Source organism: Solea senegalensis, linkage group LG5 (assembly GCF_019176455.1).
Source record: "Solea senegalensis isolate Sse05_10M linkage group LG5, IFAPA_SoseM_1, whole genome shotgun sequence".
NCBI lineage: Eukaryota > Metazoa > Chordata > Actinopteri > Pleuronectiformes > Soleidae > Solea > Solea senegalensis.
The window spans coordinates 6095065-6122211 of NC_058025.1; the positions used below are offsets into that span (position 1 = coordinate 6095065).

General features: G+C 41.3%; 1 protein-coding gene across 5 annotated transcripts in view; it reads right to left on the bottom strand.

Annotated features, from left to right (window-relative positions):
- Positions 1-27147, bottom strand: part of rtkna (rhotekin a) — a 77448-nt gene that overhangs the window by 15021 nt on the left and 35280 nt on the right. Inside the window, exon 1 of one of the 5 annotated variants that reach the window (XM_044026168.1) lies at positions 15726-16068. The exons of the other annotated variants lie outside the window; for them this stretch is intronic. Coding sequence (XP_043882103.1) covers positions 15726-15749 — 24 coding nt within the window. The 5' untranslated portion in view covers positions 15750-16068. Of the gene's footprint in view, positions 1-15725; positions 16069-27147 lie in introns of those variants that run through there. 5 annotated transcript variants of the gene reach the window in all.

Consider the following 27147-nt stretch of genomic DNA (forward strand, 5'->3'; position numbering starts at 1 on the left):
CAATAATGGATATAAAAGATTCTACTGATTATAATAACTGTAAGAAAAGAGAAGGTTTCCAGCTTGGCTCCATGACGCACACACAGTAGATGCATAAATGACAATGTAACGTTTGGGCAGGTAACGTGACGCCAGATGGTCACTCCGTCCTGTCATGTCTCTGTCCCTGTCTGTTTTGATCCTGACTTGTGTGTGTGTGTGTGTGTGTGTGTGTGGAGCGGGTGTGATCCCACATACACGCTAACACAAGCCACAGTTGGGGATTTGACGCCGCTGCAGATGGTGTGTAATGGTTTGTTTACGATGTGTTGTTCTACATGACTAGGCTTTGCTGTTCAGATGGCCGACCCTTGACCTATGACCTCTATAACTGGACCAGACGGCTGCTGTTACACCATTAGGGTTAATCCATAGGGGTGAGTGTTAAATGCTCAGTGAGTATTAATACACAGTTTGCATCAGTTTAGTTAATTATATTTTACAGTTTAAGCTACAGTTAAACTGTAGTAGTTTCTTGTATATTATATTGTTTATATACACTTTATTTTGTATAGATGAATTCACTAAATTTTTTTAAAACATTTTCTATGCTGCTAAATGATGGTAAATATTGACCTGTTATTCTGTGAATCTTTCAAAAACAGAGGCACAAAAACTGGCCAGGCAAAATATGCTTGGCTAAATTAATTCAAACTAAATGTAGCCACATTACAACAGTAATGTGCCAAGAAAGTTGGGCACAGGCAAGGAAAATAATTTTTTATTTTTTTAAATTTTTTAGATATATTTAGCAGCGATAGGTTTTTGTTGTTGTAAAATGATATCATTTCAAATACTTAGATTCTACATGAACACAACAGACAGCAAATATTACCTCTGACTACTGCAGGTCAGAGGTCAGAGGTCATTTCACTAAAAGACTATAGCTTTCCTGACCAGTAAACAACTGAGCCACCTTTTTCTGACCCTGAGGCTGTTTTCTTTTTCAACAGACAAGATACTGAAGAAGAAAAACAAAAGCCTGATGGACAGGAAGTGCAAAAACACTGACAGATTCACTTTTTCACTAAAGCACACAAACACACACACGCACACACAGACACACAAAAAACACAATCAGCCAGTCTTGGCCACGAAACATGTGCACTCATACAAATGTGCTTTCTCTGAATTTTACATAAACACATGACCATGAGTTGCAGAATCGTGACCCCTCCCGTACACTTTAACGTACAAACTACTGGCTTTCAATTAGCCCGGCCACAGCTATGTGCCTCGCCTTCCTCTCCACCCTCTTCCGCTACTTTCCCTTTAGCTCACCCTCTTCCCGTCTTCCTCTCCCACACCCTGTAATGGATGGAGCGAGCAGTTGAGAATGCAAGACAGGAAAAATGAGTCATTAGCAAATTAGATAATGAAAGTTAAGATGTGGGCATTTGAGTTAAAGTGATGTATAGAACATATATATATATATATATATATATATATATATATATATATATATATATATCCTGGTATCAGATTTGGGGGAAATAATACAGCTTTTGCAAACCGCGCCCAACCCTGCTCAAGAACAATGACCCAATTCACCAAACAACGTCCCTACAGTGTTTGAGGTTCCAGCTGCTGCTGAAAGGGCACGACAACAGTGAAGGGAACTGGTTTGGTACTGGTCATGGAAGACAGGAGGGGAGTAATGGCTTTACTGTTTGCCTTTTTTACGACAGCAACGTTGGCTGCACAGCAGTCCAAGTCTGGTCAATGCCAGGACACACTCAACATGACACACCCAGGGCCCTGTAATATGGCAAAAACCTGCATCCTTATTGCCAACATGCTGATGTCATCACTGAGGTGATGTCTATAGAGTGTCAACTGTGAGCTCTCTCTCCTCGCATGCCCCAAAGCTTATGCATTCAATTATTTCCTGACAATAGAAAGTGTTTGTGTTGGAAAACTACTGTATGTGTGTGTGTGTGTATATCTGCGCGCGTGGTGGACGTATGCCCAAGTCTGTGCCCAAATGACTTTGCAGCCAGCTGTTCTCACACAAAGGCAGTGTGTGTCGATGCAGCAGGGCCCCAGCACACGTGGGGCAGAGTCGGAACATAAAGTGCATAAAGAGAGATAATATGAATGTGTGTGTATGTGTTTCATATACAGAAGGAGGTAATGAAATAAGCCTGTGTATGAGGCCGGGTGAAAAGAAAGAACTCCCAACGGTGTTGCAATAAAACGCAGGTCGATGATGATGTAAAGACTTCGAGTATTTACCAGAAAACACATGAAAGAAATACACAAAACAACTGCCAGTACCGTCCTATGAAAGAGGGTTATCAATGTATCAAAGTAATCTGACTACAAATGGAACTCAGCATAATTGCTGCGATAAAGAAATAAAAACAGCAACTTGTAACTCCAGCAAGAAAACATTTTCAACAGTCTATAAACGTGAGGCAGTAGTTTAACTTTAGCAAATCGCAGGATAAACTAACTCTAATGTTAGTGCTGTTTGCAGTTATAGAGTTAGTTTCACCTGCTAACGGTTAGCAGCACAAGCATTAGCAGCAGCAATTTGCTAAAGCAGTGCTAGAGCTAATGCGAGGGTGGCTAACAGCACTAGCATTAGCAACTAAAATAACAACAGACATCAGCACAGTATGTAAAAAAAAAACAATGTTCTAAAGCACAAACAGAGATTGTGTTGATACTGATAAACGGGCTGCAACAATTATTTGATTAATTGATTACTAAGTTAATCGTCAACTACGTTGATAAGCGATTAACCGGTTTGAGTGTTTTTTTCAATAATTAAAACACATTTTCAGATTTTTTAGCTTCTTAAATGTAATAATGTTCTATTTTCTTTACTCCACATTCCAAAGAAATCATTAAAACTGAATCATTTTGGTTTGTGAAAACCAAAACAAAACACCACATTTGAGACGTTTGGGAATTTTTTTTGACATTTATGCACTAAATACTAATTAGAAAAATAGAAAATAATTGAGAGATTCATTGATAATGATGAAAATAATCGATAGTTGCAGCCCTAATACTGACCAGCATGGGAAAATACTAATTCCATTACTTTGCCATATAGCTTAGCCTTACCTTTCTGTGAGTGCAAATAAATTCATGCAACTACAGCAGTACATACATTTCCGTGTTTTTTTTCCTCTTGCTGAATGGAGCCCCCAAGGAGAGCAACAGTGGGGAGACTTTCAAGCCATAAAACAAATTTGTTTAGGGTTACAAGAGAGTACGGGGAGCTTTGTGTCTGCCAAACAGTGATCACTTCAACAATTTATGGCGCACTAAAGCTTGATGGCTCTCACACGGCTGTGCACACTCAGCCTAATACACATAGTCCACATTATCATATAGTAGCACGCTGGGAGCTGGGGGAACCAGCGAGCGAGCGGGGCAAACCAAACTGCACAATAATTTGAAAGCAATGTATAGGTGATAAAAACAGGAAGTGAGTTTGCGCTCATGCATGGTTGTGTGTTAGAATGTCTACTGTGTGTGTGTGTGTGTGGTCCCACAACATGCATACAACTACCGGGCCCGCAGAGTATAGATTTGGGAAACACTGCCGACAGGTTCCAGACCAGCCTCATAAATAAGAGAGCTGGAAAGAAGTATACATTCAGCCTGGTAGTTTATTACAAGTAACAACAGCAAAAAAAACACTAATAACAGCAGTAACTCCTCCTGACCTCCTTCCATCTCACCTCTAAGAGCTCCGAGGGGAACAAACTGGACCGTGTTCAAAACCTGATTGTAAATTTGAGCTAAAAAAGACAAAAAAACCCCAACTAAATCATAAAGATGGAAATGACAGCCTCTTAGAATAACTGCTCTGTGAGAAGAGAGGCTCTGGTGAGGGTTTGAATGTTGCAAATACAATGGAGAGGAGACCAAACGGCTTCCTTTTTCAATTAAACGCTAATGGAGAAAGTCTAATGACAATAACTGGCAGACCAGGCTGTCTGGGGCGGCACGGGGCAATTAATGAAACACACACACACATACACAGCAATACTGTAACCTCATCAGAGCACTTAACTGGCACATTCTGATTTTTGCACTGCAGGCTGAAACAAAGCCGCTGACTATTACACAAATTCAAACTGTGTTATTAACTGATTAGCTGGCTTTTCCTGTAAGATACAAACCCAGAGAGTGAAAGGAGAGGGAAAAGAAACAGGTCTGATCAAAGACCGCTGTGATCTCTCTCAATGAGAGCACTAGAGAATCTTTAAGATGGAGAAAAGGATATTTAATCAGAGTAAATGAAGGGGAAAAAAGGGCACTGGTGTGACACTGTAATCCACTCTGCTGGAATTCTTCCCCGTGTCGTTACAGCCTGTTCTTTCTCACATTCGCGTCAAATTCGAGTTTGAAGAGAGGTGTTAGTCTGAGGACGATATCAGGCTGGATGACAGGATAAGTGAAGTACACTTTCTTCTTTTCTGTCATGTATCACGATGACTGACAGCTCTCAGCGTGACATGTCATCTCACACCCACGGTGGAGCATCGGGGACGGTTGTAGCTCGAATTCACCATTTAACTGTCCTTGTCCCAGTGTGCAGGCACAAACAGGGAATCTACTTATCAAAGTTGAACTTTCACATCTCAGATCCAAAGGACTAGAGCTTGGCACCAAGTTGTTTCCATGACGAGCACCATTTTGGGTCTTTCTACCATCCATTAATGTGAAATGATTAAATTCTTTGAGCTGACAGAGCATTATGTTTGGTCACTGCTCTGGATTTGGCCTTTTTTGTTTCCCACTGTTGCTTCTCCTTCTTCTTGTGCGGACTAAGGGTGGGTCAAAAATATCCATTTGGTGATATATATCGTTGTCCTTCCTCGTGTAATGCGATAATCGGGTAAATATTGATATTTTAATTAACAAATGAAGGCGCTCTAAAGTGATATTATTGGTATCATGGACAACGTAATGCGTATCGGATCATGGGGTACCCTGTGATTATCACCCTCTAGTGGCCAATTGGGTCCAGTTCAACATGAATTTGGGACAGGTCGCTAGTCCATCACCGGGTCACATAGAGACAAACAGCCATTCACTCTCACAGTGTCCAATTTGCCTAATCCCCAGGCAAACTCCATGGCCAGGGTGGCCAGTGAAATATTCCTGGTGGTCAACAATACCTGTACCTGTTATTTTTAACTAAGCTACGACATGTAAACTTGTGCTGTAGGGTGGAACGGGAAGAAGCGCCGGAGTGTGAAGACATGACGGACAAATGGCCACTTGAGAAACCGATAGCAGGACAAAGAGACAGAGGGCAAGAGGTCACAGTGTCACAGCTTCCTGTAGGGGAGCAGCGTCCCTGCTGGGTTCCATACCATTAAGCTCCTCTTCATCCTCAGCGGGGTTATCTCACTTCCACAGCCCAGGATTAATCCTCGCTGTGCAACACAGTGTAACAAGCTCGCAGCTCTCATTAGCCGTCTTTTTCAAATAAGTGCACCCTGAACCACTCCCCCCTTCTGAATAATGGTTTCCACCAGCTGACACAATTTCAATGCCACACACACACATTCACACAAAAAGTGCTTGTCTCTGTAATCCCAAGATTTCCTCCTCATCTGAATCAGGATGAGCACAATCTGGGTTAATTAGCTCAGTCGGCCTAACTCGCATTTAAGCCTCACAAACTCTGCTCCCGGTCGGCTTTTACCTCTGCTCCCTGTGCAGACTCACGTTACGTTTAAAGCCTGTGAGGTTTAGACCACATTCGTGCCAAAATTCAAATTACATTTGCACATTTAAAAGCACAGGTTTGCAAAGTTAAGGAGCAGATTGAGCTCTTTCTAAAATCCATCTTACGAATGTTTAACAATGGAACAATATACAGTATTATCATATATGTCCCTGTGATTTATTTTAAAGTTCAACAATTCTTATTTTTTCACTTAGTAACATTTTGGGCTAACACAAGTTAACAGACCTTTCGCCTTTGTTTTTCCAGGATCACCAGTCCCGTTTTTGTTCCTGTCTACTCCGACAAGCCCGTCTCCTTCCTTTGTTTTCACGATCGCTGGCTTTCAGTAGTGCTGCCGCTAAATACACCAGACTCCTCTGTTAAATGATGGAGATTAAGTTTTCAGGATTTTTAAGTCTTTTTAACTGATCTACAGTTTAAAAGGCTAATGAGAGTTCCAAGCAAAAAAAGCAAAAAAAACATGCCAAGCCGCTGCGAGTCGTGCCGGGACCACGTCGTGGAAAAAGTGGTATTTTTTTTATCTTTTTACTGAGTCTGCGTGTCTTTGTGTCCTTGCCTGGTGACAAATACACCTATAAAAAACATTTACAGGTGTATTTGGACTTTGTCTGATATATAACAAAACATTACAGTCAATGAGAAACTCATACTACCTCTGTATACAATATCTCATGTGTATTGTTGCTTTTAAACTGCATAAAAGCATTTAATTAGCAGTGGTGGTGGCATTTAAACTGTCAAAGCACCCGTATGGCTCGTCCTCTATAATATTTATACTGTGTGTGTGTGGACGATAATCTCTGCTTCCATTCTTCTCTACACTTTCCAGGAATAGTCCACAATTACAGCTCGGCTCTATGGAGGAAAAAGCCATCAGACAATGTTGTTAACAGCATCAATCGTCTCAATCCAAACTCCAATATCACAATCAATGGAAATGCCGTCATTTCTCCTTCTCTCTGTGCGCTCTCTCTCTCTCTCTCTCTCTCAGAATTCTAGCCTAGAGCTTTTATCACACTGTATTATTAATCACCGTTGTTACTGTATTTAGACTGTATGACCACATGTGTATATAAAAATCACGTGTGCCAAGATAATAAAGCAGTAGGTGCTCTCTATGGTGAAACTGTGTGTGTGTGTGTGTGTGTGTGTGTGCATATGTATGGGCGTGTGAGTGTCTTCTTCTATACGTATCGACCCACGAGAGCCATGAAATGAATGCAGTCCATTATAATATTCATGAAGCAGCAGCAGCAGGACTTCAGAGCGGAGTCAAAGCAAATGCGAATATCACTATTTGACCCCTGAGCCCTGAGGGGACAGTGACCAAGAAAGGGACGCATGAGGCGGCAGGACACGAGGGGTTTTTATGCGAGGACGCCTTTTTTTAAGCACTTACTTTGCAATTAAAGCTGTTAAATCATTAAAGGAATACTTCGCCGATTTGCATTTAGCTTTGTATTACTAGAATAGGGGTAGTATTTTTTTAAATATTGTGCTTCATAGCCTCAGTCACTACCTGTATAAATAAATATCTGCATTAACTAAGACAAGACAAGTGGATGTGAATTGTGGTAAAAGATATTAAAATTGACTTTATTGGATTATTGATACAAATTATATAGAGAATGTCTCTTGTGGTTGCCGTGCAGTTTATACGTCGTCGCAGAACGCAGAGTCCGATTCCAGTCGGACTAAGCGTATACATGCTTAGTCGGACTATGAATCACATTATCCAGGTATGTTAGTCCGACTAAGACTAGCTCGACTGTAGTCGGACTAACGCGTTTACATGACATTAAGAAAACTATTGTCTTAGTCCGGCTAAAATCTGACTGTTAACATGCATGTAAACACACTGATTGACAGGCAAAAAGCTCTGTTACCAGTCTCAGTTTGTCCTCGTCCTCAGACTCACAAAAGAAAACCTTGTGCTCGCTTCTCAACACACTGCTGTCTCTCATGAGTAATACTTTCTAAAAAAAGAAGCCAAATAAATGCAGATGAGAGAATCATATTCCGGTTTACACTGGCACACACACACACACACACACACACAGTGTACCTGAAACGTCACTTGATATACAGTGCAGTTTCCCGCATGTTAGAATGGATGTAGATTAACTCTGATACGGATATTTTAAAAGCATTTTTATCTGAAAGCGCTGTCGTACGGCCCGGGTGAAGTAGTTAACAACCTTGCGGTGCACCAGTAATTAATGGCTGCTATGAATCAAGGCCTGAGTTATGCTACTATCACAGGGTAATAAAAGTTGTATTTGTTTCACTGCCTTGATTAATGACGGCCATATTAATGACACGGGGAAAACATGTAAGATGAGATCCACTCACACTCGCCGACTCTGTCACTTTGGTTCCACCCTTCTGCCACTTCACAGCACTTACAGCCCGCTCTGGTTACTAATGGGACACATTAACCCTTGGAGTCTCTGTGTGTGTGTGTGTGGTGTGTACAAGCTTGTGAGTCAGTTCATTATAGACAGAGGGAAAATGAGTCAGGAAGGAAAGAAGGCGGGTAAGATGGAGAAGACCAAGAGAGGGAATATAATTCATCATGGCAACTTTGTGTAGGTGTGTGTGTGTGTGTGTGTGTGTGCATTATCTCTACCCTCCAGAGCATCTTTAAAAGATTGGGATTCTACATTAACATACAGACACACACACACACAACGTGGCGTGAAATTTAAAAACCTATTGATCAGTCAAATTAATCGACTAACAATTACCAGGACAGAGACGAGGAGACCCAATCTGATGGTGCGTTCGCGCCAACCCTTCTTCATCGAACCCTCGTCCGTTTGCTCGGAAAGTCCGCTTCGTTTGTGGAGGTGTGAATGCCTCGGAAAAAAAAATCTACATGAAGTCTGAGGAAAGTGTAAGTCATAAAAGTTAAATGAAAGTAAGTGCGTTGAAGCGGAAACATTAACTCCAAGGCTTCCACATTTTACTACACTGGAAAAATGGCAGACGGGAGGAGGTTCTGTATGTGTGAACTAGGGCTGAAAAAATAATAATCGCGATTATTTCAAACAATTACTCATCGACTTGAACGTGAAGCAAATTTATGTTGGATTTATTGTAGGAAAAAATGTTGACCTTTACCTTAAAATTATTGTATATTGTATAAATATCTTTACGTGCTGAGGGTTTTGAATTGGGACAGGAAGTCAAACACCATCACCACATTAAAGGCGTTATCTTCAGAATAAAAGCCCCCATTTTGTAACCATCGTTTTGTTTCGATTATTTCAAGTTCGTAATCATTTGGGGCCAAAATCCGACAACAGATGAGACAAACAAAACAAAAACATGTGTAGCACACAGTTATGTCCTCTTATCCTTCCTCTGTGAAGAACCAGGCTCTAAATTTGGTGCCACCGTCAGCTCGTCTCTGTGAACTAACGCGGACAGTGGACGGAAATTGAAAGATTCTGTTAAAATGTCCGATACGTTTCACAGATTGTGGTTCAGTGAATTATGTGTGTGAGGGAGAGAAAGTCTATATAGACATATATATATGTAACATCATTATTATTGATTCTATACGGCCATGCCAGCATTTCATCACCAGGTCGGGGGAATAGGATAAAGATCAGCTGTGATGGATAATCCATTATATGAAATCTCTGCACATCTACTCAAGAGTGTGTATTTATGTGGGTGTTTGTGTGTGTGTATGTGTGTGCACACATTTGTGACTCTCACTCTATTCCACTAAGTAAACATCATGGACACAGACACATGAAGGCAGCAGGTAAGAGTGACTGACAGGTTCATGGGCTGCTTCCTCGGTGTGAGTTGACGGACAGACAGATGTTTTCCACAGCCAGAGGCTCCTCCGCGTCAGCCGTGCTTTTGTTTATCTGTATGAGCGACGGCGCTTCTCTGAAATCACAATCTCTCTGCATCGTGGGCTCATCGCTCCTCGTTCCTAATTGCCTGCCTGTGAGCGTATTAACCTGCCCTCTGTTGGTAAATCACTCACATGCTCGTCCGCCGACGCTGCATCATTAAAGCTGCACCGTGTCTCCGCCTCAGCATTAATATACTCGGGTACATCTTCCTGCATTAACCCCAGTTTCTCTCCACTTCATCTCCTGTCACATCAGAACTAACTCGGCGAGAACTCTCGTCACTCTGCATTTGAAATACGAAAAAAAGATCATCAAGGGAGATCAATCGTGGCGTTTTTTTAACTGCCTTTGTCTCTTGTGTGAATTTAAAGCAGGAGTGGATGACCAAAGCTGGGAAGAAAGACTTTGTGATTCCAGCTCAGAATCAGCATCTCTACAAGTGAAAACATGCACCACGTGAGCATTGTATTGCACTGGACGTGCGTGTGTCGGTTTAAACAGGAAACTGTTTCCTTCCTCTGCGGCTATTTGCTTAGTTGGAGAAACAGGTGAAGCTCATTTCAGGCCCAGTTATTTATACACAAATCCTGCAAATGAACAACTGGGACAAGGAAACGTGATAGTAACGTAAAACTGAAATGTTTAAATAGTGTTTTTATTTACAGTGTGTACGCGCAAATGAAAATGGTCTATACCTCCCTCGCAAAAAACTCGTGAAATGTAAATACAACACAGGAAATATTTCACTTTGACATTTTAGAGGAGGCTGAGATTCAATTCTTGTCTTCCAGCAATCACCAAGAATTAGGATTTCTGTTATGAGAACAATGGCAATTGTTTCAGCTTCTTAAATGTGAATATAAAATGTCCATGTAACAGAGAAATCCTTGAAACGTAATCATTTTGGTTTGTGGTCTACATTCGAAAATGTAATTTCCATTTTTCAACATTTTCTGACATTTTACGCACCAAACGAGTACTCGACGAGTAGTAGCAGCAGCTGCTTCCTCATTTGAAAACGAGTTTGCACCATTTTCAAACTTCTCAGGTTTCTGCCCTCTGAAGTGCCACAGTAGTGTAGACGTCAGGTATGTCCTGAGTAGAATTTATGTGTTTTCACGTGAAAGATCAGCTGACGTGACATCTAATACCAGACATGATGTCTCTCTTCTTCATTTGCATCATAATCTACTGTTTAAAAATGTGAAGTGCATGCTACGGCTGGTTTGTGCACGGCCTAATATGCCTTAAGCACATCTGAAAGGTTTCTTCTCAAGCTAAAAGCAAATACATGGACATACTTATGGGTTAATATATTACATTTCAGCCAATAAATCCTACAAAATGTTACACAATGGGCCTTTAAGTCAGCCCAGAGGAGAGAAAGGTGGTATATTAATAAGCTTGAGTTAAAAGATTTATAATTTGGAGGATGAAGAGGCAATACGGAGGCAGAGCAGTGTTTAAGTGGCTCATTTTTCACACTATCCCTGAAGAAAACCGGCTCAAGGAGACAACGTACACACAATATAAAAGTCCTCCTCCTCCACAGCTTGTGTCACGCTGTACAGTGCATAGAGTAATGGGTTGCAGTTCACCCCGTGTTTCCCAGTAAAAGGAGGTCCTACATATCTCAGTCCCAACAGCTGCCTCCTGGGAAAAAGTGATGGACAATATCAGCAGAGGAAACACAATGTCCTCTACTGCAGCATGGCAAAAAGAGACAAAAAGACATGTCACTGTGACTGCAGAGATGACCGAAGGATGGAGAGGGAGCAGAGACACACGGATACAAGCAGAGGTGACACTGGAGATGGAAGGTGGACAGACAAGAGACTCGGCTGCAGAAAGCTCCTCTGCAGTAAGTGGTTATTGATTGTGACCCAAGGATTCCAAGGCCGGTGAACTGACACTGGATGCTGCTGACTTTTTATCCTGCTTGAATAATTGCAAACTCAATGAGAAAGCACGAGCACAGATGCATTTTTGGGATGTGCTTAACTGCAGCACACACAAACACACACACACACACACTGACCAGGACATTAGACCAGAGGTGGAAGATATGAGCTTAAAATTACATCACGAGTTATCCGAGGAAAATCTGTGCTAACTTAATTCCTGAAGATTAAAAAATGCAAAACTGAACAATGTTTTCTGGCAGCAACATCTAGAAGTACAAAGATGAGAAAATGACTACCTACATAGTAGTGCATGGACTACTAAAAGGTGGCAGCAGCGGCAGGTTATTGCTGTTATTATCGGTGGTTGGCTTTCAAGTTACCTTGAATGCGTCTCATAGCTTTTAGCATCTAATTAGGTTAAAATCCTCCATCTTCTACCACTTTATCCTCCACATGAGGGTCACGGGTGCAATCTGCAGTCTCACCATTAGATGTCACTAATTCTTACATACTGGACCTTAAATTCAACCTCTGCCAATTCTGTACCAATTCTACAATAGGCCACTCACTACCCCCAAACCAGAAAAATCAGCTTATAGAATGATTATATCTTGCTGGAACAAAGCTACTAAACTACTGCTGCCTTCATCGGTGAGTTCATTTTGGTGTTTGAACTCCTTTATTGGAATTTTCTAACGTAATCCATCAATCCGTCAATTATTTTCTCGACTCATCGAGTAGATGTTTGGTCCATAAAGTGTCAGGAAATGTTGAACAATATTGACTGGCGTTTCCCAAACTTCAAAACGACGACGTTCTCAAATGTCTTGTTTGGTGCACCAACCAGAATTATGTCAAGTTTTATTGATTTATTTGTTGCATTGAGCAAAGAAACCAGAAAATACTCACATTTAGAAGCTGGAAACACACTCAACCGATACATCGATAATCAGAATAGTTGATAATTAACTTAGTAATTGATTCATAATCAATTCGTCGTTGCAGGCCTGATCTAGTCCAAGGATAATAGAAAAGCATCACCGCACAAAAAGCATTAGAGAGACTGTGAGTGTGTGTGTTGAAGAGGAGGAACATCAATGACCTTTTCACTACTAATGAGCCGAGATGGCTGCGGTTGTAACAGTAGTAGGGACAAAATGAACACACACACACAGAAACCACATGCATTGAGCTTCCCGAGCATTGTACGTGCACGCACACACACGCACACACACACACACTGCAGGCTGTACTCCAGAAATGAAAAGATCACATCAGCCCTCGTGTCTCGTCTCTCTCTGACTTACACTGATGATGCAGGTGACCTTTTAAATCAACATGAGACTAAAAATCTAAACTCTCACACATCGGGAAGCAGCAAAGCCTGTCATTACGCTAAGTGAAGGCAATCAACAGACAGAAGTGCAGCCGGTTATTTGGTTAATCTGTGCGTGGATCGAGTTTCAATGACAATAATAAAAAAAGCTGATTATAGGAAGTGGTGGAGAGTCTGTCATTTGAATGAACTCATACTTAGAGACCAGTACGGCTGCCTGTCACACATATTTAGGTTCCCTGGCCTCCGCTTTAGAGGGGACAACATTTTTCTTTCTTTCTTTTCAGTATTTCTCTGAGGTTTGGGGTGTGCTTGTGTTTATGTGGCAAGTATGGTGAACTCCTTCCTGAAATAGAAGTACATGATAGACATGTTTGTGCTCCGAGGACCGGCATTCAGGGAAAGCAAGACAAAAAATCACTTCATGAACGAACACAATACTCTATAGTGTAGAATGAAACTGAAAACTCTGCTGTCGCTGTATACTTAAATGCAACATAAGCGCGAGTGCTCTCAGTGTGTTTCCATCATAAACACACATAACAATCATAATAACAAGGCAGGGGGAGAGTGTGCCGGCTGTAGATGTGCTTTGCCAAACAAAGATCAGCAGAAACCAACACACAAATAATGGCACTTTTCCACTACAGCAGTGCTGTCGCTAAATATACAACACAATCCTCTGTTAAATGTTGGAGATTAACGCATGTTTTCAGGATTTTTAAGTCGTTTTAACTCATCTACAGTTCAGCATTGTTTGGTTTGATTCTTGTGTCGGACGACACGCTCATGACTCGTCCAGTGACGACATCACATTTTTGGACAGTGGGAAGACACGGGGAACCCGGAGAAAACTCACACACACACACGGGGTGAACGTGTGAACTCCATGCAGAAAGACCCTTGTTCCAACCGGGGCTCGAACCCTTGCTGCAAAGGCAAGAGTGCTAACCACTACACCAACTGTGTGGCCCCCATGTCAGGACCATGCAGTGGGAAATAAAGCAAATAAGAAAATTCACAAAAACATGCAACACACTATAGAGCCAAGAGCTGCTGCATTCATGCACACCGCCATCTTCTAACAAAGAGAGGATCAATATCAGCTCATGAACGGTCACAATCACTGGATCAGATACCAGAAATGTTAATACTCTCTCTATATACACCACTAATAAAATATACCAATAAAAAGAGCCAGGATTTACATATAACCACTTAAAACCACATGTAATAACACTATTTTTGACAGAAGTTGAACTCAAGCGATTTGTTTCTGCAAAGGCGACGACAGTGAAAGTGTTTCCCAAACATTCTGTAAATGGAGACCCATTTTTTTTATAAAGACGGCAAACTATCATGACCCAAATCACGACAAAAAAAGAGCAAATTTGTGCATCGTGCACATGTTTGGTAAATTCATTAAAACTTAATTTATAAGGCATGCTACTTGTATTTGGGGACCCAAAGAAAATCTCCCACGATCCATGTGTGGACCCCGAGCCAGTGTTTCGATGTACAAAACGCTGCATCAGGACTAATATTAATATTTGTAGATACTCGAGGCTGTAATATCTATATCAGTATGCGACACTATGAAGTCAAACTGAACAAATCTCAATATTCTCACATTTCAAGTTTTTTTTTTTCCTCCCTCAAAATTCAATTTAAATCACGGCTGCCTCTCTGCTGCCTGTTCAGGAAACATTTATTCACCAGAGAGGGGAAAGGTTGACGACTGGGAGACACAAGTCATTATAACAGTCATAACCTACAGCTGTCACTTTGTCCCTCACTGTGCTTTCACACATCATGATATTCAGAGTTATTATTCCCAAGCTAATGCCACAAAAAACATTATAGCTGCTGTTTGGTCATAAATTCCACCACACAGGGTTATGAATGATCGGTCCCTTGGTTAAAGGACGAGGTTACAGAATAAATGTTTAAAGGAAAATCATACAATACATAAAAAAAACTACTGTACAAATGTTGGTTGTTAAAGTGGACAGTGTGGCTTTAAGGATTCCACAAATCATTTGCCACAACAAGGCTGCTGCTGCTGCGACTAATGATTATTCTCATCAGCGATTAATCTGCCCATTATTTCCTTGATTAATCTTTCAGGGCAGAGTACAGTAATGTAAAATGTCTTCAAAGTCATATCAATCGCATTATTGAACAGTGGTTTGTTGCAGGACCTATATTGACGTTTAAAAATCTTTGTTTCTATTCATTCAATGTTTATTCAGTACACTTAAGAATCTGAAAGATTACAAAACATGTTTTTTTTACCCCGAAAAACGCTCAAACTAATTAAGTAATAATTCAGGTAATTGGTTATTAATTTAGCAACAGTTACAGCCCTTTAATTCGGCATATACAGTATCTGATATAGCAGCCCAGCTATTCATCCTCTTTTAGAAAAGGTTCATCTATTATTACATCCATCTTCTACTTCCATTCAGAAAGAAAAACGGTGTGCGATAAAGAGCGACGTAAAACATCTCTTAAAGTTGCAATTTCATACATTAGACACAAGCCGAATTCATCAACTCATCATCAACGATCAGACACAGTACTGATTAGTTCGAGTGAGGAAAGCAGAGGTCAGAGATAAACAAGACAAGTTTAAAATGACATGTTTTTCAGTGGGAGTGTCGCATCTCTGCTCCCTCAGCTGCTGCTACTGCTGCCGCTGCTGCTCTGCGGCGCGTCGCTGGATCAAAACGTGACGAAATAACAGCGAGTGTGACGTGTCAGGTTCCAGCTGACTTACGTTCACCATTTCACCACAAACCCCAATACGCGAACATCCCCGATAATCACCCCAAAACGAGGCAGCTTACCCTGCGGCAGGCTGAGTTGTCCATCGTATTCCCAGAGCAGCGCTGCGCCTCGCAACTCTCCAAGAATCTGGCAGCACGGGGCGCTTTTTACGCAACACCACCAGTGTCCGAGCAACGTCCCAGCACACTGACTGACTGCAGCCCGTGGAAAAGACCTCACTCTGTCTCAACTCACACTTTCCATTCTGTGATTCACACGCGACGCACGTGGGGAAAAAAGAACAAACGAGAGGAAAATCCACGGAAAACACAAAACTGTCGCCCTGGTTCTTGTAAGTTGGTGCGAAAAGAAAGACACGAAATCACTCAGTGAGATGACAGCGGTCATGTGTCTCTGTGTCTGTGTGTGTGTGTGTGTGTGGGGTGCCTTCACTGTCGTCATCATCATAATCACTGTCCTGCACACGCGCGCGCGCACACACACACAGCGCACGAGAGGATAAAGGCTGACCGACTGATGGACCAACCAAGAGCCACTTCTGTGGAGGCGTGTGTGCGTGTGTGTTTATGTGTTCTTGTATTTGTAGCCTTTTTAGGACCATAAACACTGACCTTGTGAGGACCAGTTAGTCCTCATGGAGACCAAAACCTGCTCCTAATGAGGCTGAACCTGATTTCTGAGGAGGTGTAAGATAAGGCTTTATTTAGGCTGTTCAAATAAATGCAAGTCAATGCAGAGACCTGAAGAAGACTAACAAACAATGTTTGGTTCCCAGAACGTTAACTTTTGGTTGCGGGAACGTTCCCTAGGTTCTCCTGTGGTTGATATGGAATGTTTTCATAATGTTCCGCTAACATTACTTTTATACAACCTTTAGAAAATGAAGGTTGAATGTTCCTTTTATACAACCTTCATACAACCTTTAGAGACCGTTCTCCTTTGGTTCCCTGAACGTTCCCCTAACGTTACTTAATGATATTTTAATATATATAAAATAAATCTAGATTTCTTTATGTTATAAAGGTTTTTTTGGGGTTTTTTCTCCACATACTATTGTGCACCTTAATGGTGACTGAGGTGGGTGGGGCTAAGTCACACTCAATTCTGTTTTACCTTAAAATAAATTACTTTAGGGCTGCAACTAACGATTATTGTCATAATTTTCTTGATTAATCCAGTCATCATTTGGTCCGTAAAATGTCGAGCAAAGAAAACAGAAAGTACTCACGTCAGAGAACTTAGTTGTATTAATTAGATTGATCGATTAACCATTGCAGCGATCCAAACAAGGCTTTTCCGAGAGAATTTGTCGTGTGTTAAATAAAAATACCATGAGTCATTATCCTACATGTAATTCTATTAAACAAGGCTTTTCCGAGAGAATTTGTCGTGTGTTAAATAAAAATACCATGAGTCATTATCCTACATGTAATTCTATTAAAACAACTTATCATTTCCCCGTAAGATAAAACATCTCCTCATGTCTCGGGCCTGTTGTCTTTATGTGCCTGCCTCCGTTCGTTCGTTTAATGCCAGGTCCAAATGTGCACACTGGGAAGTTGTTGTGCAGTGGAGCGCGTCTCCTTGTCCACCGGTGATGTATGAGGGTGATTTGTGGGGCAGGTGGAGACGTAAAACATGGGATGAGTCCGGCTAGAATGAGGTGTGGGAATAAAATGGGGGCTCAGGGTGAATAATGGAGTTTCCAAAGACATGGTGTGTTTTTTTTGCAAATATACCAACAATGGTATAAATAACTGCTACAATCCTCAGTAATAAGTGGACAGAAACCACAGCGCTTGTTCTGTTGTGTGTTTGCGGAGTGAACACACTCGGTATAGAGATGAAGCAGATGACGAGTGGGAGGATCAGGATGGAGGAGGAGGAGAGAATCAGTCTGTAGGCAGCGTTCACTAACAGCTACAGTGCAACAAAGTCGCTCTCAGTGGTGCAATAATACATCTATAAAAGCAGCCTGGAGGGAAGTGCTTTTTTTCACCAATAACGACGACAGGGGAGAGGGGGTGTGATGTCACGAGGAGAACGGGACCCTCCCACAATTGGCCAAAAAGCATAAAAACGATGAAGGGCTTGAGTATTTTTAGGAATTGCTTTGACCCGTCTTATTCAAATCTCTTCCTCTTTGTGCAACAACAAAAACAAGATGAGCCTTGATAACCCAGAGATTTAGAGCTGTAAATACACCGTTAATCAGATTAAGGTTTCATCAGAGAGAGTAGCTGCAGCTGTAGCTTTGCCAGGAAGGCTGCGGCCGCCGTCACAGACACGCTGTCGGAGACGACGCTACGCTCACACTTTCACTGCGAGCGGAGGTCACGGCGCAGGACACGCGTGTGAGCGACAACACACACACAAAGATAACTGTCCATGTGTCCAAATAAATCTGTCCATGTCTATGTTTTATCACAATCATCTGCTGACAAAGGTTAGAGCAATATCAGGGATGAGGTTAGTATTGGCCGTTATTGACATTACAATGTTTTATTTACTGTAGAGCTGGGATTATTTATGGCTCTTTGATATCAGCTCCTTCTTGTATTTAATTATTTTTTAGAAAGCAAACAGGGGTAACTCATTTTATCGATTATGAAAATGAGTGATTCCGCTTTAATGATTTCTTTGTGCTATGGTGCAAAGAAACCAGACACTATTCCCATTTAAGAAGCCAAAAAACAGAAAAATTATATTCATTACTGACAAAAAGACACACCAATTCATCGACTATCAAAATCGTTCCAAGTTTAAGATAGTCAGTGGTTAATAATCGAATAATCGTTGCAGCACTGGTCTCATTTAACGAGTTCAGATCAGGATGAATGGTCATGTCACACATATGTGAGATAGTAATCCAGAAATTCGTCGGAATAAAAATGTAAAGGTTTCAGTGTCTGTGCTCTCTGACAGATCTTGATCTCAGGATGAGAGGACATTCCTGCAGACAGACAGACAGTACACCAGTTCATCCTCTAGATCCTTCCTTCTTTCCTACTGGAGCTGTAGGCTGGTCCAGAATGCTGCTGCCAGAGTTCTGACTAAAACCAGGAAACTGGACCACATCACACCAGTCCTCAGGTCTCTACACTGGCTTCCCGAGACTCAAAGGATGGATTTCAAAATCTTACTATGATCTTGGACCAAAATACATCCTGGACTTATGAGTTCCCCACTGTATGACACACACAGAGCTCGAAGATCATCAGGAAGAAGGTTTATATAAACTGTTAAATTGGCAAAACACACTTTTATTTCTCATGATTTGAATGACTATTTTAATTTTAATGTCTTGCTTTTATTATGATTCATGTCATTTCGATATCTAGCTTTTATTTTGATAAATGTCAGTTTTTTCTGGATTTCTATTGTGCCCCCGTGTATGAACAGTGCTATACAAATAAACCTGCCTCGTCTTGTAGATATTGTACCGCTCTGTCTTTCCTTCCCACGTCTGTTCAGTCTGTAGTCTTTCATTTATTAAATGCATGGATACGAATAAAAATCATAATCAATAAAACGGCCCCCGAGCAGTATCAGCAGCCTAAATAAACCTGACTAAACCCTGGATGTGCAGCCTTTTATCGACTTTGTTGTTATTGAAAAGACAGATCTCTGTATCTCCATCATAGATTTTCTCTCTGTGTTTAAAGATAAAAAAGCCTCTGGGCACTTTCACATAAATTGGCCCAAAGGAGGCGCTGAAGCACACGGACGAGCTTCACTTACTTTATTACAAGGTGCAGGGAATAAAAAGCAAACATGCAAGAAGACACTGACACTTTTCTCCTCTTCTTGTTATTTAAGACAGATGTGTCTTTTATGTCGGGACGAGTGCAACATGTGATCAGATGCACGTGTTTTAAACTCACAAAAATAGGTCAATTATAGCGTTAAGTTATGAAATTGTTTGCAATTAAACCCTCAGTTCTTAAGTTTCTATGTCTTTTTAAAAAGCTGTTTGGATTTTATATTATATATATATATATTTCATATATATATATATATATATATATATATATATATATATATTATATTTTATGTTATATTTAAATTTTAAGTTTGAGTTTCCTTTGTTTTAACTTGAGTTTGGTGGAATTTCTGAAAATGAATCAATTTGGAAAAATGCAATAAACGGTTATTAAATTTTTTTTGTGGTCACAACAGATTCTGAGAAATCTGAGGTCATACCATCCTGATCTATTTTATTATTTAACATATTTATAATAATAATAATAATAATAAGAAGAAGAATGAGAAAAGGAAGAAGAATGCATTTTATTTGTAAGCACCTTTCAAATACTCCTTAAATAAGAAGACAAATCAAACCCACAAAGGTTAAGATGAAATAAAACAAACACGATCAACATAGTAGATACTAAACATTATTGTGGTTTGATTAGTATCCTACGCCTATATCTAAAGACCTTTTTCTTACTTATTTTACCATGAGATTGTAATCTTTTTACCTCTCTGAAAATGTTCAACTCTTAAGATTATTCCCTTTGTGTTGATTTCTTTAAATATCTGTCTCTGTGTGTGTTATTTTTAATGTCTGTAAGTGCAGCACATTGACTCTACCTTCATGTATGAATAAGGCTTTATCAATAAAACTATTATTATTATTAATAAACTTATTCAGGTGACTGCTCCAAGAATTCCCTTGTATATATATATAAACATCTTCCCTGGTGTCCTCAGCCCTCTGCTGGCCATTAGAGGGCAGAGTGATACAGTACCTACTGACACTGACAGGCTCATCCTCTCCTCTCTAAACTAACACTGTTATGTTCCCGTCATGTACTCGTCTTCAGAAAGCACAGGACTCATGTAGAGACTTGCTCTCTCTTCCCAGCCCGAGGTGCCGCGCTCATCGCGTCACGGACTGTTGTTTCACTCCGGCGGACGGGAAAACTGACACCGCACATGACATCAACATCACAGGGCCGACTTAACCGTTTCAAACGAGCCTGTAAATCGAGCTTTTACACAAACTGTGAGTGCAGTAGTAGCTCCTTCGCTCCCACGCGGCAGTAAAAACCACATGCGAGTTAAAACTCAACAGTGATCATAGTCAAAGTTATATATACATAAGAGTCACAGTGCTGTGTTTCTATACCGACGCCAAATAAACGGACACGTGTGGTTACGTAACAAGCAACAATGACACAGTCTGTATGTTTCCAGAACTTTAGAGTAAGTTTGAAGAAAAACAGACTTTTAAAATACATGAAAACACGTTAGTCCAACTGAAATTATACTAAATTAAAAGTCAGTTGTAAGTACAAATACTGTACTGTACTTAAGTACTAACTTGTTTACTTGTACTTTATTTATATTTCTAGCAAAGTCTACTCGACTACATTTTCCTATCAACTATCTTTGTTACTCGTTACTACCAAATAAAATCTGAAGAAGAAGAGTTGGTAATGATCTGTATTTATATGGAGTTACACTTTACACTACAGGTTTCACCCATTCACATGCTTCAACATGAGGTGTCTTGCTTACCATGGCTCCTAACTTCTAAAAGTTAAGTACATTTAATATCAGAAAATGACATGTGATACTTAAGTACAGTAAATGTCATATACTTTAAGACTTTTACTTAAGTAATTATCATAATAAAGTGACTTCAACTTCTACCAAAGTCATTTTCTGGTAACATACTTGTACGTTTACTCAAGTATCCCCTTTAAGGTATTTTGTACAAGACTGCTAACATCAACAATAGTGTGGTTGTGAGTCAGATAACTACAGTATAACTGTCTCACACTTCCTGCTCCCGGGCTTTGACCTGGAAACAATAAAGGAAGCTGGTACACAGATGAGGAACAGTGAGGGGAAAAGGAGGCGGAATTTGGACGCTCCGTTAGTTTCAAGAATGAAATCATTTGGTGTAGAACGGCACTCGCTAAAGCCGCTTCAGTCTGCAACGTAACAGTTAACCAGGAAAACACTGAACTAACAGTACACAGCATAAGCAGGACATAATATGTGACATTCAGACCAATGACCACAGGGTTTCACAGGGACTCGGTGCATCGCTGGGTTAATTGGGGTCAACTACAGTCCAGCTAGTAATAATAGTCTCTCACTGAAAACCCAATAGAAATCTGAGCTTGAGTTCTTCAGTCGTCTCCACTGGAGCTGGGGCGGATTAACCTTTTCATCTCCCGAGATTAGGATCACATACGCTGACATATGGACACTCATCCGCTGTAACTACACTCTCCAAGCTTCTCTTTAACAGCTTCACTAACGGTGGAGATGAATCAGAGCGACAAGGGTCAGCGGGAAAGCATAAAGCATAGTCTGCGAGCTCAGCGTGATTTATCCTGACCAAAATATTATTGCAATCCATGGCATTATTGCCAAAACAGGAAAAAAAGAATGCTTCAAATGGGTTAAATGTGCACAAATGTGATCAGACTAAATGATGACGTCCTGAAATGACTGGAAAGATGCAGCCTTCCTTCCAAATAAATCACTAGGAGTTTATGCTGCACAGCAATTTCAAGTTACATTTTGATGTTTTATTTTAACGATAATGAAACCAAAGATCGCTATAAATGAGGACAGTTGACACATGATTTTATCTATTCATTCTGTAATTAAATTTCATGTGAAAATCGATTGGTTATTGGCTTCATCAACTAGTAATAATGTTTATCGATTATATCGGCCCTTAAAAATCAATTTCTAGTGATGCATGATAACATTTGAATGTTGTCCCACGACTAATATGAGCACAACACACTTTTTTACATATCCCTCGACCACACATGCAGACAAACATCTTCCCCCAACATGACCCTGAGCTTTTGACCCTAAAACCCCAAACGTGACGTCATCCAGCTCCAGCATTTGTTCCAGGGGCTGTTTTTTAAGGGAGGGCGGTGTTGTTTTTGTGGGGCGGGGGGGGACAGCTCATCCATGTCTCTCAACACCTCCTGCCACAACAAGAGGCCCCTTTCAGGAGCACTAGAAGTCAGATCTACCTCAGCCTTAAGCCCCGGCTCCTGCTGACCCGCCTTCAAACCCTGGAATTCCCCCGTGACAGTTTGCCTTTGGCACTCAGATATTCCTTAACAGCACAACCATCAATCTTTTTGAGGCTGCAGGCACCCACCTACAGAAGCCACGGAAGAGTCACAGCCTCTTTGTGTTTCTGTGGCGGTGATAATAAAGACGTCGACAGATGCTCGGTGACGCCATCTGTTCAGTTTGTTACTTTCAGGCAACATCAATACTACTACATAATCATTTGAAAACAACGTTTCCAGGTAAAAACAACCTCCGTCCAGATGAGTGTTTCGTCTCCATGTGAGCTGTAATCTGAGTCCATAATAACACGCTTGGAAATATATATCATGTGACTTTTCAGGGGCACTGGTTGTGTGTCTGCTGGTGTGAGCAGAAGCTGATTTACTCCTCTGGAGTTGTTTCAGAGAGAAATAATAACACAAGAAACGACAATGGTCGACGTGAAGAGCAGAGATTGCTGAGATTAGACCGACAATATTTGAAAATTCCTTCGTAACTTTAGCTCATGAGAGTTAGTTACAGTAATGCATGGGTTCGCAGCATGTTTAGATGCTAACAAGATGCATTCAAAGACTGATAAGATGAGATCACTTTTGTGGAACTGACAGCATGTTGTGCTCGGACGAGCAGCTACAAAGTGCATTCAAGAAACCTCATAAACTTCTTCACTTCTGCAAACACAACTAATCCAGTAAATTAATGTGTGTTGAAATAGTCACAGTAACTGATTGGCTTTTTTTTTTATATAAAAAAGCCAATATATAATATATAATCAGACACTCTTGCCCATCACTAGTGAGAAATTCTATTGTTTTCAAAGATCAGACAATGATGCGTCACCAGTTTTCAAACTAAGGCTACATCCATGTTACTGCATTATGTTTGAAAACACATCAAATCTGCTCTGGATACACCTGTTGTTCATAAAGTCTTGGGGTTGTGTGTTTATTTTGGACTGGACAAACACCCACTTCCTGACTGGTTCTTATCAGCTGTGACTCCACTATCAGATGTGCAACACTTTCAGTTTCATTGTGTCACTTGATATTTTCTTTTCATCATTGTATTTCGAAGCAAAATTAAACTAAGCAAACCACTGCAGAGGAGAGACTTAACCGGCAAACACATGTCCACTGTGAATGTATATGAAGCCAGCATATGTTTAAAACTTGACAGTTTTCTGGTCTGTAAAACGGCGACAGCATCAACAGCACATTATCGGGAGCAGAATTGATGTCTGTAGTAGAGAAATGTGGACATGGGGAAATGAGACACGGCGACAGAGACCATTACAACAACATTAGATCATGTATGAAAGAGGGAAGGGATCCTCCTTTGTCCTTGATGAAAGCAGAATGGAAAGCCTCAGATGGTCAGAGGGCAGAGCTCCAAGTGCTGACAGAGATGTCCCACCTGCCAAACACACACACACACACACACACACACACACACAGACCGACAAGTGTCTCACAAACTCAACAGCCATGAAGGATCATGGCCAAGGATCCAGCGCTGTGTAATGATTCAATCAGACACTTTTAACTGTGCTCATTGTGCATTTAAGCAGCAAGCCAAAGTCATTCTGCTTCCTTAGACACGATTGTTGGGGTTCCAGAGGTGCTGGTGAAGTTATTGATGCTGTAACAGGAATGGGGGAGTTTCAACGGCTGCAATTGATTTTTTTGGGCAGCTACTGGTTCCTGCTGGCCCTCCTCCACCTCACTGACTCACACCTACTCTGATCCAGAGGGGAACTCATTTGGTTCTGAGAGTCTGACGTGGACGATGAGATCAAAACCGACAGAAATAGACTGATTTTACACGACCACACTCAAAAAGTGCCCATGTAAGTAAGCCTCATCAAAGACCAATCAAGTCGCTGCGCGAGCCATAAACTTGCACTTGATCGCGCAACACTGAGCGAGACAGGGAGTGTGTGTGTATCTCACAGGCTGACAGACAGATCACGCAGATATGCGCTTAAATTGCATCCATATGGACCAAAACAAAAGCAGCATCTACAGGCTCAATTAAATATGTTATCAAGTGTGGTTTCACGGACACATTCTAAGAAGAAAAACAGACATCTGATTAAAACAGCCTGCACCACCAGCTGCATCTTCAAGACACGCTCACATCTTTTACAGGGGAGCTCAACGTTTTAATATCTCCCCACTTGAGAACAGCGATCCGTGAGCTGTTGACACGGTAAGTTTAACATCGCTTTACACCCAATCTGTGCTGATTTGAATAATGCCTGCAGTTAATTCCTTCCAACAGCTTAAATCGGCTCAGTTTTCATTTGCAGCAGTAGCAGCAGCACAAAAAAAAGAAGTTAAAACCAAAGCAGAAAGTGTGGAGGAGGAAGGATAGAGTAAGGTGATGCAAAAAGGGGAGATAGATGTGTGGAAATAAAAGGCCAAAAGCAGAGAGAGGGGCAGAGAGACAGGAGAACAGCAGAGTGAAATCATCACACAGTTTTTGGCAGAGGTACAGAGTGAGGAGGGAAGCGAACGTCTTAAAAGAGGTAGGGCAGTCTGGGAAGGAGCAGGGAATCGTGCCGATGTTTGGCTCGGTGTTTTCTCCTCCTCACTCTCCTGGCTCACTCACGCCTGCTGTTTTTCAAAGGAAACTGGCTCAGGCTGCCGCATCTAACTGGTTCCTGCTCACACAGAGTGCCTATTCAGACCTGCACTGCTCCTCCTATCCGCTGCATGGGCGATGGCCGGTGTGAGGCCTGAGCTGCAGACGGGGGGAGTATATAAAGCACCCGGAGGTGGGTGAGGTGTTGGGTGTGGGGGTGACACCAAAGGAACCACACGATTTTTGACTGTGGTTAGCAGATTTGACTCTGGCGGAGAGACAGGAAGACGTGGATGAGACGGCTTTGGGCCCCTCCAGACATCCCGCATTCCATATCTGCAGAGTCTCGATGCATGTGGTCTTAAAAATTTAATTTAATTGGCAAAGTATTGTAAGGTACACCTTGTCAATGTGTGTATGGACTTAGGGCCCATTTATACTCTAGACAAAAGATGGAGACGGACGTAGCCTTTCGTCTGTACTTAGCGGTAATTTTGTCCATCATTCTGTGGCGATGACAAACGAAACGGAGCAATACCAGCATAGAGTCAATACTAAATAATGAAGAAGAGTCAATATACAGGCTCTTTGACATGGTGCGAAAATATATCCATCTATATGACATTAAGTTTGATTCAAGGGTCTCTCCGGCCAAGCAGGTTGTCAAAAGTCGCAGATTATAGGAAATAATCTTCCTATAGAGCCATCAGTCTTGCATTTCACACGTTTACTCAAAGAAAATGACATCCCAGTAGGTGGCAGTAGATGACAATGAGTCTGGCTGTCTTTAAAAGGAAGAAGAAGAAGCAGAGGCATTTTTTATTGGTACAAACTAGCGTTGATAGTTGATTTTAACCCCAAAGAAAACAAACTTTAAAGTCCTCTAAATCCTGTTAAACATAAAAAAAGTATACAGCCTAGACGTGTATTAGACCATCTGAAGTCATTCCCGCGTGGTACAGTAGAGAGCGCTGTGAGAGGACACTGATGTCATGTTGTTCTGCTGACAGTGTGGAGGACAAAAGCGTGTTAAAGCGTCCTCCTGAGAGGACACACCACCAAAGCATCAGAAAAGCTGTGTGTGGAAGCATTTAGGGTTTTACTCCATGTTATTAATAGCAAGAGCAATAATTGATACTGTTCGCTGAAGGAACAGCATGTCACAGAATCAAACTTCAGACTTTTTAAAAAGCAGACAGCCCTACAGAGGACATATAAGCATCTTTGTTGGAAATTGTTTAACAACAAAATATACTGAATTATGACTTTTACGTCACACGCACCATGGACGATGTGAATCCAAAGGGGAAGAGGAGAGTGCGATAGTCGGCACAAGGTGTGTGTACGTGTGTGTGATGTGACACAAAGCCCCCTTTCTCCCCCTTTCTCCCCCTCTTCTTTACACACCATGCTAGATTTTGGCACAGAGAGCGCTGGAAAACTGGAGCGTACTGTATGTTTAGGGTGCACATGCCAAAAGACACACACGGGCAAACACAAGATACACACACTCGGCAAACAGAGTAAAAACCCATGTACATAACACTCACAAGCAAATAAAGCTGAATATATTCATTTAGGCTGTTGCTCAACTGTCGGAAACCACTTCCACCTTAATTCAGTACAAATGAAAAAAAACAGAAAGCCCATTCGTATTGGCAGTGAATTTCTACGTGATAAACATAATTTCTCCAATTACATCAAAGCACTCGCTGCTCCATTATACGGCGTTCAGTATCTGCTTATCACACTATTTGCTCGCACATCGCCAGAGGAGACGAGCTCCACAGGAGCAGGGGCGAAGCGCTCGAGTGCTTCGCTCGCGGAGGAATGCGCTTT